At 38.7% G+C, this 20,318-nt stretch overlaps 2 protein-coding genes across 14 annotated transcripts in view; one reads left to right on the top strand and one right to left on the bottom strand.

The window, feature by feature from the left end:
• Window positions 1–2,655: 2,655 nt before the first annotated feature.
• On the bottom strand, window positions 2,656–6,870 carry LOC139074775 (immediate early response gene 5 protein-like). Its single transcript, XM_070566796.1, has 2 exons — window positions 6,740–6,870; window positions 2,656–6,446 (listed from the first exon to the last, which is right to left on the bottom strand). The coding sequence occupies exon 2, from the start codon at window positions 6,361–6,363 to the stop codon at window positions 5,644–5,646; it is 720 nt and encodes a 239-aa protein (XP_070422897.1). The 5' UTR covers window positions 6,364–6,446; window positions 6,740–6,870; the 3' UTR covers window positions 2,656–5,643.
• ATF7IP2 (activating transcription factor 7 interacting protein 2) overlaps window positions 5,613–20,318 on the top strand; it is a 57,288-nt gene continuing 42,582 nt past the window's right edge. For 2 of the 13 annotated variants that reach the window (XM_070566786.1, XM_070566783.1), the window contains exons 1-2: window positions 6,011–6,149; window positions 7,201–7,351. The gene's annotated coding sequence lies outside the window, so the exon portion shown is untranslated. Of the gene's footprint in view, window positions 5,872–5,979; window positions 6,150–7,200; window positions 7,352–7,432; window positions 7,549–20,318 lie in introns of those variants that run through there. The other 11 variants (XM_070566788.1, XM_070566785.1, XM_070566791.1 and 8 more) reach the window with 10 other exon arrangements.

Below are 20,318 nucleotides of genomic sequence, written 5' to 3'. Positions count from 1 at the left end.
GCCAGATTTGGTTTGCTCATATTTTGTTGAGGATTTTAGCATTTATATTAATAAGGGATAATGGGCTGCAGTTTTCTTTTCTTGTGATGTTTTATCCAACTTTGCTATCAGAGTAATTCTGGCTTAGAATGAATTAGGACATATTCCTACATCTTCTTTTTTTTCTTTTTTGAGGAAGATTAGCCCTGAGCTAACATCTGCTGCCAATCCTCCTCTTTTTGCTGAAGAAGACTGGCCCTGAGCAAACATCCGTGCCCATCTTTCTCTATTTTATATGTGGGACACCTATGACAGCATGGCTTGCCAAGCGGTGCCATGATCTGAACCGGCGAACCCCAGGCTGCCGAAGCAGAAAGTGCGAACTTAACCACTGCACCACCGGGCCGGCCCCTACATCTATTTTTTTGGAAGAGTTTAAGAAAGGTTAGTGTTAGTTCTTTGAATAACTGGTGGAATTCATCATTGAAATGATCTGCTCCTGGTCTTTTCTTTGTTGGCAGGTTTTTGATTACTGATTCAACTTTTTTACTTCTTATAGGCCTATTTAGTTTTCTATTTCTTCTTGAGCCAGTTTTGGTAGTTTGTGCGTTTCTATGAAGTTGTCCATTTTATCTAGGTTGTCTAATTTGTTGGTGTACAATTTTTCATAGTGTTCTCTTATAATCCACTTTATATCTGTAAGGAAAGTAGCAATGTCCCCCAATCATGTCTGATTTTCGTAATTTGAGTCTTCTCTATTTTTTCCTTGGTTAGTCTAGCTAAAGATTTGTCAATGTTGTCGATCTTTTCAAAGAACTGATTTTTTGTTCTGTTGATTTTCTCTACTTTCTGTTTTCTATTTCATCTATCTCTGCTCCAATTTTTATTATTTCTTCCCTTCTGCTGGATTTTGATTTCATTTAGGACCTTCCTCTACTTCCTTAAGGTGTAAACTTTCGTTATTTATTTCAGATCTTTCTTCTCTTTTAATGTAGGCATTTACGGCTATAGAGTTCTCTCAGAGCACTGTTTTTGCTGCATCCCATAAGCTTTGGTATATTGCATTTTCATTTTCATTTGTCTCAAAGTATTTTCTTTAAAAAAAAAAAAAGATTTTCTTCCTTTTTCTCCCCAAAGCCCCCTGGTGCATAGTTGCGTATTGTTAGTTGTGGGTCCTTCTAGTTGTGGCATGCAGGACGCCGCCTCAGCATGGCTTGATGAGCAGTCCCATGTCCGAGCCCAGGATCCAAACCAGCAAAACCCTGGACCGCTGATGTGGAGCACATGAACTAAACTACTGGGCCACAGGGCCAGCCCCTCAAAGTATTTTCTAATTTCCCTTGTGATTTCTTCTTTGGCCCATTGTTTAAGCTCCACAACCATGTGAATTTTCCAGTTTTCCTTCTGTTACTGATTCCTAATTTTATTCCATTGTGGCCAGAGTAGATACTTTGTGTGATTTTAATCTTTTTAAATGTTTTGAGACTTGTATTGTGGCATAACATATGTTTTATCCTGGAGAATTGTTCCATGTGAACTTGAGAAAAGTGTCTATTCTGCTGTTTTGGAGTGGAATGTCGTATATACATGTGTTAGGTCTCGTTGGTTTATATGGTTGTTCAAGTCTTCTATTTCCTAATTACTCATCTGTTTAGTTGTCCCATCCATTGTTGAGAGTAGGCTACTAAAGTCTCCAATGATTATTGTAGAATTATCTATTTCTCCCTTCAATACTGTCCTTTTTCTTTTTGAGGAAGATTAGCCCTGAACTAACATCTGCCACCAACCCGCCCCCTTTTTGCTGAGGAAGATTGGCCCTGAGCTAACATCTGTGCCCATCTTCCTCCATTTTATATGTAGGGTGCCTGCCACAGCATGGCTTGATGAGCAGTGTGCCCAGGACCTGAACCAGTGAACCGCGGGCCACCAAAATGGAGTGCAAGAACCCAACTGTTATGCCACTGAGCCAGCCCCAATATTGTCTATTTTTGCTTATTTTTTTTAGCTCTGTTGTAGGTATGAATATTTTTATAATTGTCATACCTTCTTGATGGACTGACCCTTTTATCAATACACAATGTCCTTCTTTGTCTCTTGCAACAGTTTTTGACTAGAACTCTATTTTGTCTGTTACTGCTTTAGCCACCCCACCTCTCTCTTGGTTACTATTTGCATGGAATATCTTGTTTAATCTTTTTATTTTCAATCTATTTGTGTCTTTGGATCTAAAAAGAGTCTCTTATAGACAGCATATAGTGAGATCATGGTTTGTTGTTTTTTAAAAAAAAATCTCTTAATGTATCTCTGTTTTTAATTGGAGAGTTTAATCCATTTACATTTAAAGTAGTTACTGATAAGGAAGGCCTTATTCTGTCATTTTGCTGTTTGTTTTCTCTGTCTTCTTTTTTTCTGGTTGTTTCTCAATTTTTCCCTTACTTCCTTCTTCTGTGTTTACGTTTTTTGTGGGGGCAGGGGCAGGTGGTGAGGAAGATCTGAACTAACTGAACTAACATCTGTGGCAACCTTCCTCTATTTTTTTGGGTGTAGGGCACTGCCACAGTGTGGCTTAATGAGCTGTGCATAGGTCCATGCCTGGGATCCAAACCTGCAAACCCTGGGCTGCTGAAGCGGAGTGTGGGACCCCAACCACTATGCTACTGTGCCAGCCCTTACATCTTTTTTTTTTTTTTAATAGTGTACCATTTTTATTCATGTCTCATTTCCTCTTCTGTGAAAATTTCAAAAGTTATTTTCTTAGTGGTTACTTGGGGGGGGGTTACAATTAGACTCTTAAACTTATAACAATCTATTAACACCAATCTAGTTTGTATTAATACCACCTTAACTTCAATAGTATATAGGAAGCTTGCTCTTATACAGCTCTGTTTATGAGCACCTACTGTGTGTTAAATACTCTATTAAGCAGTTTACATGGATTTAATCCATGTAATTTACACCATGCAATAATTCTAAGAGGTTATTTTTTACTACGCATCATTCATTATTGGTAATTTCCCTTTACAGAGGAGGAAGCTGAGGCATGGAGATGTCTATCAGTTAGGGTGCAATCAGGAAAATAGAAACCACTCCAGATATTTCAAGCATAATGGTATTTAGTACAGAGAATTAAGTGCTTAAAAGCCTTTGGAAGGGCTAGAGAAGCTACTGTCACGCTGGTTTTCCCTTGTGCCACTGCTTCTGTGGTGCAGAGAATCGGGAAGATGCTCCTGCCGCTGCTGCCACTCAGAGGCCAGAAAAGTTCAGAGAACCATTGCTGATTGTCACAGCCACCTTATATCACTGAGGCAGGGGCTGTCAAGGAAGGGAGCCAAAGCACAAGCAAAAAACACAGAACAATAGTTTATGTCTTTCTTCCACTTTTCAGATCTCAGGAAGTGCAGCCCACTTGACAAAATGTAAGTGAATCCAGAACAATGCCTGTGAGGGCCCCTGGGAAATGCAGTCCCCAGGATTCCGGCCTGCCTTAGGGAGAGCTGAGCAGGGTATGAGAATGAATGCTAGTATTTGTTTTCTATTCTTGCCATGACCAATTCTGCAAACTTAGTGCCTTAAAACAACACCTACTTATTATCTCACAATTCTATAAGTCAGAAGCCCAGCAGACTCAGCTGGGAATTCTGTTTAGGGTCCCATAAGGCTGGAATCAGGTATCAGAAAGCCAAGGCTCTGAGGAAGAATTTGCTTACAGGCTTGTTCAGCTTGTGGGCAGAATTCAGAGCGTTAGTGTGGTTCCTATGTGGTCTCTTCCATCTTCAAGCCAGCACCCACGGGTTGAGTGCTTTCATGCTTCAAATCTCTGTGAATTTCCTTTCTGCTGTATCTCTCTGACCTGCTATTTTGCCGTTAGGGGCTCATGTGATTACATTGGGCTCACCTGGAAAATCCAGCCTAATTTCTCCATCTTGAGGTCAGCTGATTGGAAATGTTAATTATATCTGCAAAGTCCCTTTTGCCATGTAATGTAACATAACCATGAGAGGCATACCGGGGGACGAAGATCATGGTGGGGGGTCAAAATTCTATCTACCACAATCCTCATTGGAAGAAAACAACAAACTACAAACATTCCAACATAAAGGCTAAGAGAGTTGCTCAAGATCATTCATGTTACTCAGCTTTATCAATTTTAATAATAGTTACCATATACCAAGAGTCTACTATAAGTCTGGAAATATACAAGGAGTTGTATCTCTGTTATCCCATCTATTTCTTTAAAAAAAATCAAATAGCAAGTTAAGAGACTTCATGGTAATTCACTAGTTACAAGAATTAATTTAAATAACATGGATAAGTGCTTAGTGCAGTGCCTGAGACAACTACAAATTCAATAAATCATTTATTGTTGTTGTTATTACCATTTTAAAGATAAGATCATTGGGGCTCTGAAAGGTGACTTAATTTGCCCAAGACCACATGACTAATAAGTAACCCACTGTGGCTTCGAACAGAGATCGTCCAGCTTCAAATGGAGAAATAATGGAAAACACTGAATGCAATGAACTTGGTTAACACAACGCCCAGAAAATATCAATAATTATTATTATTAATATTAAAATCGCATACAAGATATCCTATTACCCTAAATAGACACGGGATTCCTAAAAGCTACTTACTCATTATTGATTTAACTAAGTCCAAATTCTTTATCTGGCTCCAATTTACTTGCCTCCCACTCCTTCCTACACCATCTCTCTCTCAGCAACCCTCTATATACCCTTCAATTATATTCAAAATTGTTATTTTCTGAGACAAAAAAAAATTGTGTAAAGATTGGCACTGTTTTACATTTTTGCCAATTTCCTTAGTGCTTGACTTAAGACAGCTGGATTCTCATATCTGTCACTGCATTCAATCTGTTGCAATATCTCGTCAATTTTCCAGAAGCTTCTGGAAAATTCCATCAAACACTCCTGTGACTACGAGAATGAAAAAGGCAAATAACATCTTCCCATCATCATGAAAATAGTATTGTCTTCGCAGACTCCAAGGATCCTGGGGCCATACTTTGGGAACCTACTGGGTCTGAGTATGTTATTCTCTTAACCACCTAGACTTCTGGACTATCCGTCCTTGTCTCATTTTTCTCGTAACCAGTAGTCACTAGTATAAAGAAGCCAGCTCTACCCTCCGTGATGAGGAGGGCTTCGTCAAACTCGTTAACGGTTGTATCTCCCGCACCCAGCACCGAGAGGGTACTCAGTAACGAACTCTTGAGTGAATGCACGATAACCCCAAGAGAGCGATTATTTGGCAGCAGGGTGGGTCTCGTAAAATCCGACGCAGCCCAGGGTGGCAGGTAACTGCGACAATTTAGGAAACTCAGGAAAACACAACTGGAAGGACCACTGGCCTGTGTGGCAAAATTTAAGGAGTTGTCAAAAAAACACTCCTTAATCCCGAGAAATGCTATTTTCGTGCAATACTTAAAAAATTCAAATCGGTCAGCTTAAGCCCGCAGAACAGACGGGCCTCCTGATTTTGTCAATACAATTTTATTGAAAGATTTTCGCAAAACTCTCCCCATTTGGACACGAGTCACTCACCAGAAACGCCCACCTCAGACGCTCGCTCACGCGACTTGGCGCGAAAGCCCAAAGGGGCTGACGGGAAGAAGCGCTCCGGGAGGCGAACTCTTGGTGCCCCTCAGCCGGCTTCCACTTCCCCGGCCGCCCGTCTCCCCGCCCACCCCGCCAGATCGTCGCTGATTGGCTGGGCTGCCGCACGCTCGTGCTGCCATTGGCCCGGAGTCCGTCGGGGGTGGGCGCAGGGTGACTTACCCCCGCGGGTCCCGGCGGGCGCTTCAGTGAGCGCGGCGGCTGCGGTCGGAGGAGGAGGTGTGCTGTCAGTGGGCGGCGCGCGGCGCCGGGGTAGGTAAGTTGGGCCGGTGGGGGACCGTTGGCCGGGGCGGCGGTTGGCCGCGCGCTGGCTCCGAGGGCGGTTGCGGCGGGGCTGACGGAAGGCGGCTGCCGAGTCGTTCGCAGTCCGGCCGGGCGGGGAGGACGCCGCGAAGGGCGAGAGGCGCGCCTGGCCCGCCCCCCGGGCGGCGGCCGGTGAAGGGCGACCGGGCCGCGGAGGGACAGCGCCTCGGGGCTTGGCCGTGCCGACGCGGGAGGAGCTCGGGCGGCCCGGGCCGCGTCCACAGGCCGACGGTAAAACGAGGTCCCCAGCCCCCACCCGGGGGTCCGTTGCCACTTTTCCTTGAGTCGTTTTAGTCAGAGTTTCTGAAGAAACCGGGTCCCAGAACAGGTCGCCGCGTCCCCCCGGCGGCGGGGAGGCTTTCCCGGGCGTCTGTCGTCCAGAACGGCAGGGGTCCTGTGAAGTCGAGTCTTGGGCCAATTTTGTCATTTTTTGGTGAGGGGACATGCGGCATAGACAGGTAAAGGACAGCCGTCGAGCTTGCCAGGCTGGGGATGCTGCGAGTTCACGCGGAGGACGTGTGCAGTTTTCTAAAACAGAAGTTGCATTTTAGGAGTCAGTTAAAAAAAAAAAAAGAAAATCCCAGACCGTTTCCCTCTCGTCGCCCCTCCCCCACCGGCTTTCTGCGATTTGGGCGCGTTGAAGAATGTCGCCGGCACAGAGGAGGCGATTATTTTTGCTTCGCTCTCTGCCTGAAACCACGCTGTGCTGGAAAAGTCGGCTTCCACCCCTCCGTGGGACTGTGAAGAAGTTTGTGACGTTGGGAGCCAGCACGTGTGGCTCGCTTTACGACAAGCTAGTTTTTACTGCCCTGAAGACTTACCCAGTCGTCCCTGGTTGTCCTCGGGGCATTGGTTCCAGGACCCCGGGAGGTCCGAAAATCCACGGAGGCTCGCGTCTCTTATATAGAATGGGGTGGTATTTGCAGACAACCTGTGCACATCCTCCCGCGTACTTTAGCAGCTCTTTACGTAATACAATGTATAAGTTACGTAAATAGTTGTTATATTGTATTATCCAGCGAATAATGACAAGAAGAAAGTAGTCTGTACATGTTCGACCCGGATGCAACCTTTGTAGCCTTTTGATTCACGGTTGGTTGAATCCCCCCAGCAGATACGGGGGGCTGACTGTATATGGTGAAGATAGAGCAAAGGATAATTGTGTGAATAAGTCATTAGAAATAAAATAGAAGAATTATGTCGTATCAATTTAAACAGACTTATTCTGGATTGGGATTTAATACTCTCTTCATTTTTGATTTTGTCATATATTTGCTTGTAGCCGGTTAATGACCTGCGACATAAGTATTTGCAAAACAAATGGGGAAGAACATTCAAGATAAAGATAATTTATATCACAGGAAAGCTATTGAAAATGCAAAAGTGAAGCATCTGTATGAAGGACTAATTACACTGAATTCAGCTTTTGTGAAGTATGCCTTCTTTGTTTATCCTTCAATTCGTTTTTAGAAATGTTGTTTGACCCTAATCAAATTAATCTACTTAACTCTCAGTCTTATCTGCAGATTTGTACAGACCTCATCCTAAGATTGACTTCTGCTTCAACAGAAATGCATGAACAGTGTTTTATTGGAAATGATTAGTGTCTTTTAAGAACAGGTGTATCTAGGTACATCTTGAATTTTCTGCTCTGCTTACCCTATCAACTCTTGCACTTCACCTTAGCCTTCAAGTCCACTGTATTTGCTTGCTACTTAGTATCTTGAATTCTGGTGTGAACATATTGCATGATCCCTGCGTCTTTGTCACTGCATATCATGTAGTTCTCTTATAGTGGCTGTGTACAGATATTTCACTTGATGTAATCAAATTTTAAATAATATATTGGATAGTTGTTAAAGATAAAAATAAACTTTGGAACTTTTAAATACGCAAGAGTATTAATTCTCATTAAGTTGAGTGAGATTATGATAAATATAAAATACAAAGAACCATATTCTATCATATTCCATCTCATATTCTTACATCATTTAAATACTTTCAGTCATGCAGTGCATAACGACATTTTGGTTCAACAACGGACCACATATACAGTAGTAGTTCCACAAGATTAGTACCATATAGCCTAGGTGTGTAGTATGCTGTACCACCTAGGTTTGTGTAAGTACACTCTATAATGTTTGCACAGCGACAAAACTGCGCAACAGTGCATTTCTCAAAAGGTATCTTCATTGTTAAGCGATGCATCACTGTGTTCTGTTCTCTGAGGCTTCAGTAAACCTTGAGCCATACGGTTGAAATGCATTACCATAGTCTCAGGTAACTTCTTATCCTCTTTTAGCTTATGAATCTAATTAGGACAGAAAGATTGTAGTCACATCTAGGTAATGTCTAGAGAGAAGTAACCATGACTTTCTGGGTAGAGGAGATGGTAGGATATAATTTGAATTTTTGAACTCCTGATTAAATTTCTAGGGATATAAGGGGTGTTTATAAACAGATCTTATTAAATTTAACCATTAATTATATAAAGGCACTATATGTATCTGCTAAATGTGGTGCCACTTGTATATCTCTGAGGCTTTACTGTGCACGTTGCTGCTGATATGAAATAGCTTGTGGGATAGCTATGGCAAAAGTTGCTGAGGCCTGTTCTGGTACTCTTTATTAAGGAAAGAATAACCTGGGTGGCTTTACAGAGTTATTTTTATAAATTATAACATTTAAAATAAAAATTATAATTTTTATAAATTATAAATTAACTTAAGCAGCATTTAATAAAGCTTCTATATGAAAGGCATCTTGCTGAGGATATAAAAATGAGACATATCTCTGCCCTCAAAGCTCATAACATAAAAATAATATATTTCTAATGGGAAATTCAGATAAGGAAGCGGTTCTCTTGGGGGAAGGCGTTCTTGAAGAGGTGATGTTTAAACATGACCTTGAAGGAGTAGAGAATAAGGGAAATTGTTGATATATGACAGTTCTGATGAATCTGAAAAGAAGTGAAGGATAGGTTTGTAGGAAATGAGATAAAATTTGATAGCCTTAAGAAAAACAAAATATTTTATAGCCAGATACTCTTATCTGGTTATGTAGAGAATATTTGCTTATAACAACTTAAGTATCAATTTAACTACAAACGTGATGAAAAGGCATATAGGGTGTAGAAAACAGCAAAATCCTCATCTATGAGTATAGGAACTTGATAGATAATGGCTAAAATTTCTCAGGAAATACTAGTGTGAACGTATTATTTTAAAATACTGAGGTTTAAAAAAACATGTTCTAATTAGTTAAACGTGCCATTAGGCATTAAGGAGTGCTGACAAGCAACTAGCTTATTTCATTATGAGCATTTTATACTGCTTCATTTTGTGCTATTAGATTGATAGTTTTTTTAAGGGAAGAATCTCTTAGCGCTTAGAAGATGCTGATGCTGCTGGTCCATGGACCACACTTAGAGTAGTAAAGATTAGTTCATGTGCATTATGAGGTTGTCACCTGGCACAAGTTGGTCAAATTTTGTCATTTTGTTGACCACGATATACCCCTTAAGGTTACCCTATTTCTTCCTAGTACCTTATCTGATTTGTACTTGCAAGTTTTCTGAGTCTTAAGACCTTGCATTAAAATACTGGATCTAAACTGTGTTTCCTTGAACAAGTTATATAACCTAGCTTAGATTCATCTTTTTTTTCTTTTAAGTTTTTACTTTTTAGAACAAGTTATGGTTAAAAAAAGATTTGCTTCCATGGATTTTAAAGAAATATTACGAGATTGCCCAGTAGTGTTTATAGTGTATTAAGATACTGTCTCAACAAGAAGCATTGCTAGAGATGGAGACATTTTGTAATGAGGAAAACCAATCCACCACCAGAAACAGAGAAAATAAACTCAATATCTACTCATAGCTTCAGACTATGTAAGAAGGAAAAACAAGGATTGAATTAAAAGAAATAGACAAATCTACAATCATAGTGAGTCACTCTTAACACTCCTGTTATAATAGCTGGAAGACTGTGAACAGCACAACTAAAATTTGAACTAGCTGGCATTGACATGTAATAACACTGCACTAAACAGTGTTGGAATACATGTTCTGCTCAATTACCCATGGAGCTTTTGGAAAAATTGACCATGAAGCTAGCCTCAACGAATATTACAGGATTGAAATCATTTAGATGATATTCTGACTACAGTGGTATTAAGCTAACATTCAGCAACAAAAATATAACTAGGAGATCTGCAATTGCCTGGAAATCAAATCAGTATATTTCTAAGTAATCTGTAGATGATAGAAGGAATGCCAATGGAAACTTTAAAATATTTTGAACCAAATGATAATTAAGATTATCAAAATTTATGGGATTCAACTAAAGCAGATCTTAGAGGAAAATTTATAACCTTAAATGCAAAGTCAGAAAAAAAAGGGACTGAAAACTGTCATCTGAGTTTTCATCTCAAGCTAGAACGAGAACAAGTCAATAATACTAACAGGAAATGATGAAGTGCATCACTACATACAATAGAAAGTGAGCAAGGCCAAGTCAGTGCTTTGAAAGTATTGATTAAATGGATAAATTTCTAGTAAGAATGATCAAGAAAAAGAGGAAAACATCAGTAATATCAGGAATAAGTAGAGGCAGCACTACGGATCTTGCAGATATTACAAATAAGAGGATATTATGAAGAACTTTATAACTTTGAAATTGTGTTGAATGGGAAAACAACCAAAATTTACAGGAAAAGATAGAGAAAACATGAATGATCCTGTATCTATTTTTAAAAATTCAATCATAATTGAAAACCTTTATCACCAAGTTAATTCCAAGCCTGGATGGCATTATGGTGAATTATTTCTAATATTTAACAAAGAAGTGATACCATTTGCAAACACAAACTCTTCAGAGAATAGAAAAAGACTTTCCAGTTTTATGAGGCAAGCATAACCTTGACATCAAAACCTGATAAAGGAAGATTACAGACTCATCTCATAATATTGATGCAAAAGTCCTGAACGAAATATTGGCAAATTGAATGTAGGACCATGAAATTTAAAAAGGGATATTACCACTAAGTGAGGTTTATTCCAAGAATAAGCTAGATTTAATATTTTAAAAGATCAATCAATATGATACATGTTAATCGCAAAAATGAGATTATGTGATAATCTAAATAGATATGAAGAGGCATTTGATAAAATTGAAAACACATTCATGATAAAATTTCTTAGCTAATAGAATGGTAATTCATTAATCTGATGCAGAATATCTACAAAAAAGTATAGCAAAAATCTTATTTCGTGGTGATATAGTGACACCCTGACACTCAGTCCAAGATTCATAATGGGAGAAGGATACTCGCTGAAAGCATACCTATTCATATCAGACTGGAGGTTCTAACTAACGCAATAAGACAAGGAAAAAAAATGAAATGAAGATGAGCAAGGAAAAAATTATGACATTATCCACATAGAAAGTTCAAAAGAATCTATAATTTATTAGATTTAAAAAGTGAATTTACTAAATTAGTTGGAGATGTGATCAATAAAGTACTGATTTATATTTGTATATAGTAAGCAGAAAACTGAAATTTTAAAATGATGCCAATTACAAAGCTTTAAAAAACTAATACCTAGGGCAGTAAAGGAATTGAGAAATGAAAGACATGAAATATATAAAACAAAAAGTAAAATGGCAGGGGCTGGCCCAGTGGTGCAGTGGTTAAGTTCTTATGTTCCACTTCAGCAGCCTTGGGTTCGCTAGTTCAGATCCTAGGTGCAGACCTACGCACCGCTTATCACTCCTTCCTGTGGCAGGCATCCCACTTATAAGGTAGAGGAGGATTGGCAGCAGATGTTAGCTCAGGGCTAATCTTCCTCTAAAAAAAAAAAGTCAAATATGAATTGATTAAATAATCCAGTCAAATAGCAGAGATTGTCAGACTGAAGGAAAATCAGCACCCAAGTATATGCTATCTACAGGAGCACACTTTAGGTTGAAAGATACAAATATGTTGAAAGTCAAAGGATAGAAAAAAGATATGTCGTGCAAATAACCATCATAAGAAAACTAGGCTGGCTATACTGATTTCAGACAAAATAGACTTTCAAACAAAAATATTAAAGGTAAAGAGGGATATTTTATAATAAAATGGCCAGACCCTCAGGAAGTTATAACATTTATAAACAAATATGCACCTAATAACAGGACCAAAATATATGAAGCAAATATTGACAAGAATTGAGGGAAGAGATAGATGACTCAACAGTAATCGTTGGAGACTTTAATAGAGTACTTTTCTATTGTGTAGAAAACTAGGTGGAAGATCAATTAGAAAAGACTTGAATAACACTATGAACCAACAAGACCTAAGAGACATCTTTCAAACACTGAAGCAAACAACAGCAGAATATACATTCTTCTCAAGTGTACATAGGACATTCTCCATTATAGACATGTTAGGCCATAAAACAAACCTCATCAAGCTTAAAACATTTGAAATCATAACAAAGTACATTCTCTGACCACAGTGGAATGAAATTAGAATTCAATGCCAAAAATAAATTTGAGAAATTCACAACTATGTGGAAATTAAACAACACACTCTTTGATAACCACTGGGTCAAAGAAGAAATCACAAGGAAAATTAGAAAATATTTCAAGGGGCTGGCCCTGTGGCCGAGTGGTTAAGTTTGTGCTCTCTGCTGCGGCAGCCCAGGGTTTCCCTGGTTTGGATCCTGGGTGCGGACATGGCACCACTTGTCAGGCTACATTGAGGCGGCGTCCCACATGCCACAACTAGAAGGACCTGCAAGTAAGATATACAGCTATGTGCCCGGGGGATTTGGGGAGATAAAGAAGAAAGAAAAGATTGGTCACAGTTGTTAGCTCAGGTGCCAATCTTTGAAAAAAAAAAAAAAGAAAGAAAATACTTGGAGTGAATGAAAATGAAGACGTGACATACCAAAATTTTGTGGGGCAGTTAGAGCAGTTTTTAGGAAATACATAGTGATAAATGCCTATACAGCCATGTGTCACTTAATGACAAGGACATGTTCTGAGAAATGTGTCATTCAGCAATTTTGTTGTTGTGCAAACATCAAAGAATGTACTTACACAAACCTGGATGTTATAGCCTGCTACGAACCTAAGCTATATGGTATAGTGTCTTGTTCCCAGGCTGAAAACCTGTACAGCATGTTACTGTACTGAATAGGCAGTTGTAACATGGTGATAAGTGTTTGTGTATTCAACGTATCTAAGCATAGAAAAGGTACAGTGAAAATACAGTATAAAAGGAAAAAAGTGCTACACCTGTATAGGGAACTTAACCATGAATGGAGCTTGTAGGACTGGAAGTTGCTCTAGCTGAGTCAGTGAGTGAATGGTGAGTGAATATCAAGGCCTAAGACATTATACTGTAGGCTTTATAAATACTGTACATTTAGGCTAGACCTAATTTATAAGAAAAAATATTTCTGCAATAATCTTAGCTTACTGTAACATTTTTACTTTATAAAGTTTTAAATGTATTAAATTTTTGACTCTTGTAATAGCACTTAGCTTAAACACAAACACTTTGTGCAGCTGTAAAGAAATATTTTCTCTTCCTTTTTATTTTTTTTTAAAGATTGGCACATGAGCTAACAACTGTAGCCAATCTTTTCTTTTCTTTTTTTTTTTTTTCCTGCTCTATCTCCCCAAATCCCCCCTGGTACAGAGTTGTATATCTTAGTTGCAGGTCCTTCTAGTTGTGGCATATGGGACGCCGCCTCAACGTGGCCTGATGAGCGGTGCCATGTCCACGCCCAGGATCCAAACCGGGGAAACCCTGGGCTGCCGCAGCGGAGCACGTGAACTTAACCACTTGGCCACGGGGCCGGCCCCAAGAAACATTTTCTTTATGTTCTTATTCTATAAGCTTTTTTCTACTTTAAGTTTTTTTTTTTTTGCTTTTTAAACTTTTTTGTGAATAGCTAAGACACACATTAGCCTAGGCCTACACGAGGTCAGGATCATCAATATCCTGATCCTCCTGTGGAGGTGTTCCACCTCCACATCTTGTCCCACTGGAAGGTCTTCAGGGACAGTAACACATGTGGAGCTGTCATCTCGTCTGATAAAAATACCTTCTTCTGGAATACCTCCTGAAGGACTTGCCTGAGGCTCTCGTTGAGGAGGTGTCACTCTTTTCAGGAATATGTCCACGATAGTTTGCTTGGTTTGTTTCTTTTTTTTGTCATCGATTTGCTTTTAAGCAGATAATGCAACATGACCATTCCTCTCTCTTAATGAAAACCTTTTGGTGTTGGAGTTCATGTTTTCAATCTTTTTTTTTTTTTTTTTTTTTTTTTGCTGAGGAAAATTACCCCTGAGCTAACATCTGTGCCAGTCTTCCTCTATTTTATATGTGCGTCACCATCACAGTGTGGCTGACGAGTGGTATAGGTCTGTGCCTGGGATCTGAATCTGTGGACGCAGGCAACCGAAGCAGAGTGTGCTGAACTTAAACACTAGGCCACGGGGCTGGCGCCCATGTTTTCATACTTTTTAAGGAGCTTGTTGAGGTCTGCAAAAGCTTCCGCTAAAGCCTTTGCTGTGAATTTTCTTGGGGGTGGTTTTTCTTCTGCCATTTCCATCTCTCTTGCCTCTTCTTTAGCTATGTGTTCCTGTTCTAGTTCCAGCAATTCCCCATTGGTCAGTTCCTCAGAAACCAGCTCTGGGCACTCCTGAATGTCATTTTCATCCACACCCAGGTTAAACTTGTTTGCCATTTCAACCATAGTCTTACTGATTTTGCAACCTCTTCATGCTTTGCAAATCATTTGAAGTTATGGATGAACCTCTTGAGTGTCTTCTTTAGATGCCATTCATGCACTGCTTGGTGACATTACCGCAAGCAAGGTTGTTGATGCAGTCATAGATGTTGTAATCTTTCCAGGTTTGCATCAGTCCTTTCAGGTCTTCTCAGTGTCATCCTCAGTTGTAGCAATAGCCTGGGTAAAGGTCCTCCTCAGGTAGTAGGCCTTAAAAGCTGCTGTAACTCCTTGATCCACTGATTGGATCAAAGAAGTGGTGTTTGGAGGGAAAAATAGATGGCTTTGATATTGGAGTGACACTCACCAATAAAAGGAGGATATCCAGGAGCATTATCAGTAATCAAAAACTTGAAAGGTATATTATTCTCCAAACAGTACTCTTCCATTTTGTTGGCATAGCAATTCAGGAGGGCGTCTTGGAAGAGGAGCTGGGTCATCCATGACTTCTTATTGCTCCTGTAGTACACTGGCAGTGTGTGCTTATTGATATGCTTGAATGCTATGGGGTTCTTAATGTGTAAGATCACAGAGTTTCAATTTGTAGCCTGCAACATTAGCCCTTAAGCAAGACTGTTACCTTGTGCTTAAAAACCTTGAAATCTGGCATTGACTTTCCTCCTTATGGATGAAAGTCCTTTCAGGCATTCATTTCTGACAGAGAGAGTTTTCATCCATATTGAGTATTTGCTCTGGCTAGTAGTTTTCCTCCACCGTCAGCCTATCTAGTGTTTCCAAAAATTCTTTAGCTGTTGTCACATCAGCACTTGCAGATTCACGACTCACTTTCACATTATGTAAAGAATAACGATTCTTGAATCATTTAAACCACCCAGAGCTAGCAGTAAATTTGATATCATAGTCAGGTCCAGGCTTTTCTTTCAACATTGTAGACAAATTTTGTTTTGGCTGTGATTGTCATGGTCCTGAGAGCTATATGATTCTGTCTCTGGTCTTCAATCCAGGTCTTTAGAAGTTTCTCCAGGACTGACATAGGCCCTTCTTGAATTTTTGTTAGTTTCATTGCCTGCAGTGAACCAGATCCTTTAGCAGCTTCCTTCACTTTGTTCTTATTCTTCAAAATCATAGCTATGGTGGAATGGGACATGCCTGACTGGAGAGCAATAACCATCACTGATTTTCTATCTTCTTAGTCCTTAATCACTTTTAATTTTGTTTCCAGGTCAATCAGTTGACGTGGCCTCTTACTGGCAACATTAGCAGTGGATTTTGTACACTTAGGGGCCATGATGAACAAAACAACGTGAGATTAAATCAAGCACAAGAGAAAATGATGAAATCAAGAGATGCAGTAAACACAGATGTATGAGGCTACTGCCAGTGTAATGTGGCATACTGTTTTACAGTAAACTTTTTTTTATAAATAACTAGAAAGAGTACACTCTAACAATAAAAAGTATAGTATAGTACATACATAAACCAGTAACATAGTCATTATCATTATCAAGTATTAGGTACTGTACATAATAGTACATGCTATACTTTTATGCAACTGGCAGCACAGTAGATTTGTTTACACCAGCATCACCACAAACATGAGTAATGCATTGTGCTACAGTGTAGTGATGTTTAGGACATCACTAGGTTATAGGAGTTTTTCATCTCCATTATAATCTCATGGGACCACTGTAGTATATGTGGTCCATTGTTGACTAAAATGTCATTATGTGGCACATGGCTGTATTAAAAAAGGTCTCAAATCGATCACCTTTTAACCTTAATACCATTCAAGAGCAAACTAGATCTAAGCAGAATGAAGGAAATAATAAAGAGTAAAAAGTAATAAAATTGAGAAAGAAAAAAAATAGAGAAAGTCAAGGAAACCAAAAGTTATTTTTTAAAAAGATCAACAAAATTGAGAAACCTTTACCTGCACTGACCATGAAAAGACTCAAATTACCCAAATCCAGAATGAGAGAGGGAACATTTCTATCAACCTTCCAGAAGTTAAAAAGATTATGAGAATACCATAGAACAATTCACTGTATACTAATCGATTAAATAGAAGAAATAGACAAATCCCTAAAAAGCCTTAAATGAACAAAATCGACTCAAGAAGAAATAGAAGAATCTGAACAGGTCTATAACAAGTAAAGAGACTGAATTAGAACACAAAGAAAAGCCCAGTATCATATGGTTTTGTTGTTGAATTCTATCAAACATTTTAAAGATACCAATCCTTTACAAATTCTTCCAAGAAATAGAAGAGGAAGGAATACTTACCAAATCATTCTATGAGGTCGGTATTATTTTGATAACAAAATCAGAAGACAAGAAAAAAAGTACAGAACAATATCTGTTGTGGGTATAGGTGCAAAAGTCATCAACAAAATACGAGCAAATTGAATCCAGCAACATATAGAAAGGTTTATACACCGTGACAAATGGGATTTATCCCAAGACTGCAACATTGTGTTCACATCCAAAAATATATTCATGTAACATACCATATCCATAGAATGGAGAACAAAACCATATGATTATGTTAATGCTGAAAAGGTATTTTCTGAGAAAATCCAACGTTCCTTCATCATAAAAACATTCAATAAAGTAGAGATATTTGGGAACCTGATAAGGGGCACCTGTGAAAAATCCACAGCTAACATCATACGTAATGGTTAAAGACCGAAGGTTTTCCCCCTAAATCAGGAGCAAGACAAGGATGTCCATTCTTGCCACTTCTATATTGTACTGGAGGTTCTAGTCAGGACAATTAGGTAAGAAAATTAAATAGAAGGCATCAAGATTTGAAAGGAAGGAATAAAACTATATTGACAGATGACATGATGCTTCTATGTAGAAAATCCTGAGGAATCCACAGAAAATTATTAAGAAATAAAAACAAGGTCAACAATGTTGCAGGACACAAGCTAAATATACAAAATGCTATTGTGTTTCCATATATTTGCAGTGAACAATTCAAAAGTGAAATTAAGAAAAAGTTTCATTTAGTCTTCATTTAGGTAGCAATATTCCCTCAATTGATCTACAGATTCAAAACAATCCCTTTCAAAGTCGCAGCTGTCTTCTGTGCAGAAATTGTTAATCTGATCCTGAAATTCATACAGATATTCAAGGAACTTAGAATAGCCAAAACAATCTTCAAAAAGAACAAAGTTGGAGGACTCACACAGCCTGGATTCAAAACTTCCCAGAAGGCTACAGTAATCAAGACAGTGTGGTACTGGCATAAGGACAGATCTATGTATCTGTGGGATAAAATTGAGAATCCAGAAATAAACACTCACATTTATAGTCTACTGCTTTTTGACAAGACTGCCAGACAATTCAACAGGGGAATGAGTGGCCTTTTCAAATTGTGCTGGAACAACTGTTTTTTCACATTCCAAAGAATAAATGTGGACCTCCTACCTCACACTATATAAAAATTAACTCAAAATGGATCAAAGAAGTAAAACTATAAAACTTTTACATGGGGTAAGTTTTCATGACCTTGGATTAGGCAGTGATTTCTTACGTATGACATCAAAAGCACAAGCAACAGATGAACAAAATAAATTGAACTGTATCAGTATTAAAAACTTTAGTTTTTCAAAGCATACCATCAAGTAATTGGAAAGACACCCACAGAATTTGAGAAACAGTTTGCAGATCGTGTTTGATAAGGGACTTAATCTAGACTATATAAAGAACTCTCACAAGTCAGTAATAAAAAAGCAAATAACCCAACTTTTAAGTGGGCAAATAATCTGAATAAACATTTCTCCAAGAAGATATACAGGTGGCCAATAAGCACATGAAAAGATGCTCAACATAATTAACCCTCAGGTAAATGCAAGTTAAAATGACAATGAAGCACCACAGCACTTGAACCAAGATGGTTATACCCAAAAAGACAGATAATGGGTATTGATGAAGAGGTGTTAAAATTGGATCCCTTATATACTCCTGGTGTAAATGTAAATTGGACCAGACCCTTCAGAAAACAGCCTTAACTGTTCCTCAAAAGGTTAAATCTAGAGTTACCCTATGACTCAGCAATACCATCCTTAAGCATATACCCAAGAGAAATGAAAACATATGTCCACACAAAAACTTGTATGTGAATGTTCATAGCAGCATTATTCATAATAGCCAAATTTGCTTCTAGAGCAGAATGTAAATATCTGAAGTTATTCTTGAAAGTTTATATATTGTAAAAGTAGGGTCAAATCTGGAACGTAAAATTCTGAATTCAGTGGCAAAGGGCACCAAAAGTGGTAATGATGAAAGTAAGGAAGAAACTCTTTTTAGATAAGATATACTCAGTGTTGTTTCACTCCTGACCCTAATGGTTAATGAAATGTTGGCTGAAGAATGCTTTTTGAGAATCTTTAAATATACTGGAGTCCATGGAATTGTGAAGCATATGTAGACCTTAAAAAATAAAAAGAACATTTTCATATTACAGTAATATGACGATAACATGAATAACAAAAAGTTAACAGCAACAAAGGGTAAAAATCAGAAGGCATAAAGCCAGATGTAAATTAAAGCTTTAATATGTCATTTATAATACATGTAATTAGGTTAAATTCTATTAAAAGGTTCATTAGGTTAAAATATTTAAATAAGTTTACAAGAGACATCTAAAACAAATTGATGGAATAGACAACAGTATATATCAGCAGGAGTCTAAGGGACAGATTAGACTTTTAAAGTTTAAAATTAACAGGATGCTGTCAAAGACTTATACATCTGAGGGGAAAATGAAATTAGATCCCTTCTCATTATATGCTAAAATCAATTCTAGGTGGATTAAGGACTTAAATTATAAAAGACAAATCTTTAAAACTTGAGAAAATATAGATGACTTATCTTTCTGACCTTGTGCTGCAGGACAGTAGTGTGTGTAGGGGAGGAAGAGTTTTCCTCTGTCCAAAATGTGGGTTCGTCTGGCCGGAGAACAAATTAAATTCACATGAGACAGAATAGCAAGAGAAAATTAAACAAAGCTTTATGAAGAACCATGGCCTGGGGCCTTTCTTCCCGAAGGAAGAAAGAGCACCGAAGAAGTGGGGTGCACAGAGTGGTTATATACCCCCAAACAGGCTATTTCACATATGATTGAAATGTGCCTCCCACAATAGTCACAAGATTGCCCTGTCGGCACAGTGCTTGATGGACACAGCAGATAGTGGGTCTGCTATCTCGGTGGGCGTAGCAGGAGGCAATTCTATTGTCTCGAGCTGGGTGGTCACAGGTCAGCGCAGCAATCAGTTCCTAGCCTAAGGAAAGATGCTTAATCCTGAAGGAAATGCCAACGTTGGGAGGGGGAGGGAAGTCAGTTACAGGAGGTCACCAGACAAGCACAATAAACAAATGCAGATTTAAGTCCTTGCCTTCCCCATTGATTAAGAATTTCTAGAGAGATCTTTACAGATGGAGAGTTCCTTTACAATGTAAATGTCTCTTACAAAGGGTATGTAAATTCTCCTTTTCAGTTGCTTTCCTGTCTGCAAAGGAACTAGCCTCAAATAATCATGCCAAAGAGACATACATTGGGGTGGCCAATTCCAGACCCCTACATGTGATTCCAAGATCTCTGTGAAATGTGGCTTGACAGCAAAGGAGTCATGCTGGTTGAAGAGAGT

This window comes from Equus przewalskii, chromosome 12, assembly GCF_037783145.1.
Source record: "Equus przewalskii isolate Varuska chromosome 12, EquPr2, whole genome shotgun sequence".
Taxonomy (NCBI): Eukaryota; Metazoa; Chordata; class Mammalia; order Perissodactyla; family Equidae; genus Equus; species Equus przewalskii.
The sequence above is the reverse complement of the archived record's forward strand: the minus strand, read 5'-3'. Positions and strand labels throughout refer to the sequence as shown.

Coding starts and splice junctions, on each gene's coding strand:
- LOC139074775 (XM_070566796.1), bottom strand. CDS start 6,363: ATGTCCCCTCACCAAAAAATGACAAAATTGGCCCAAGACTCGACTTCA.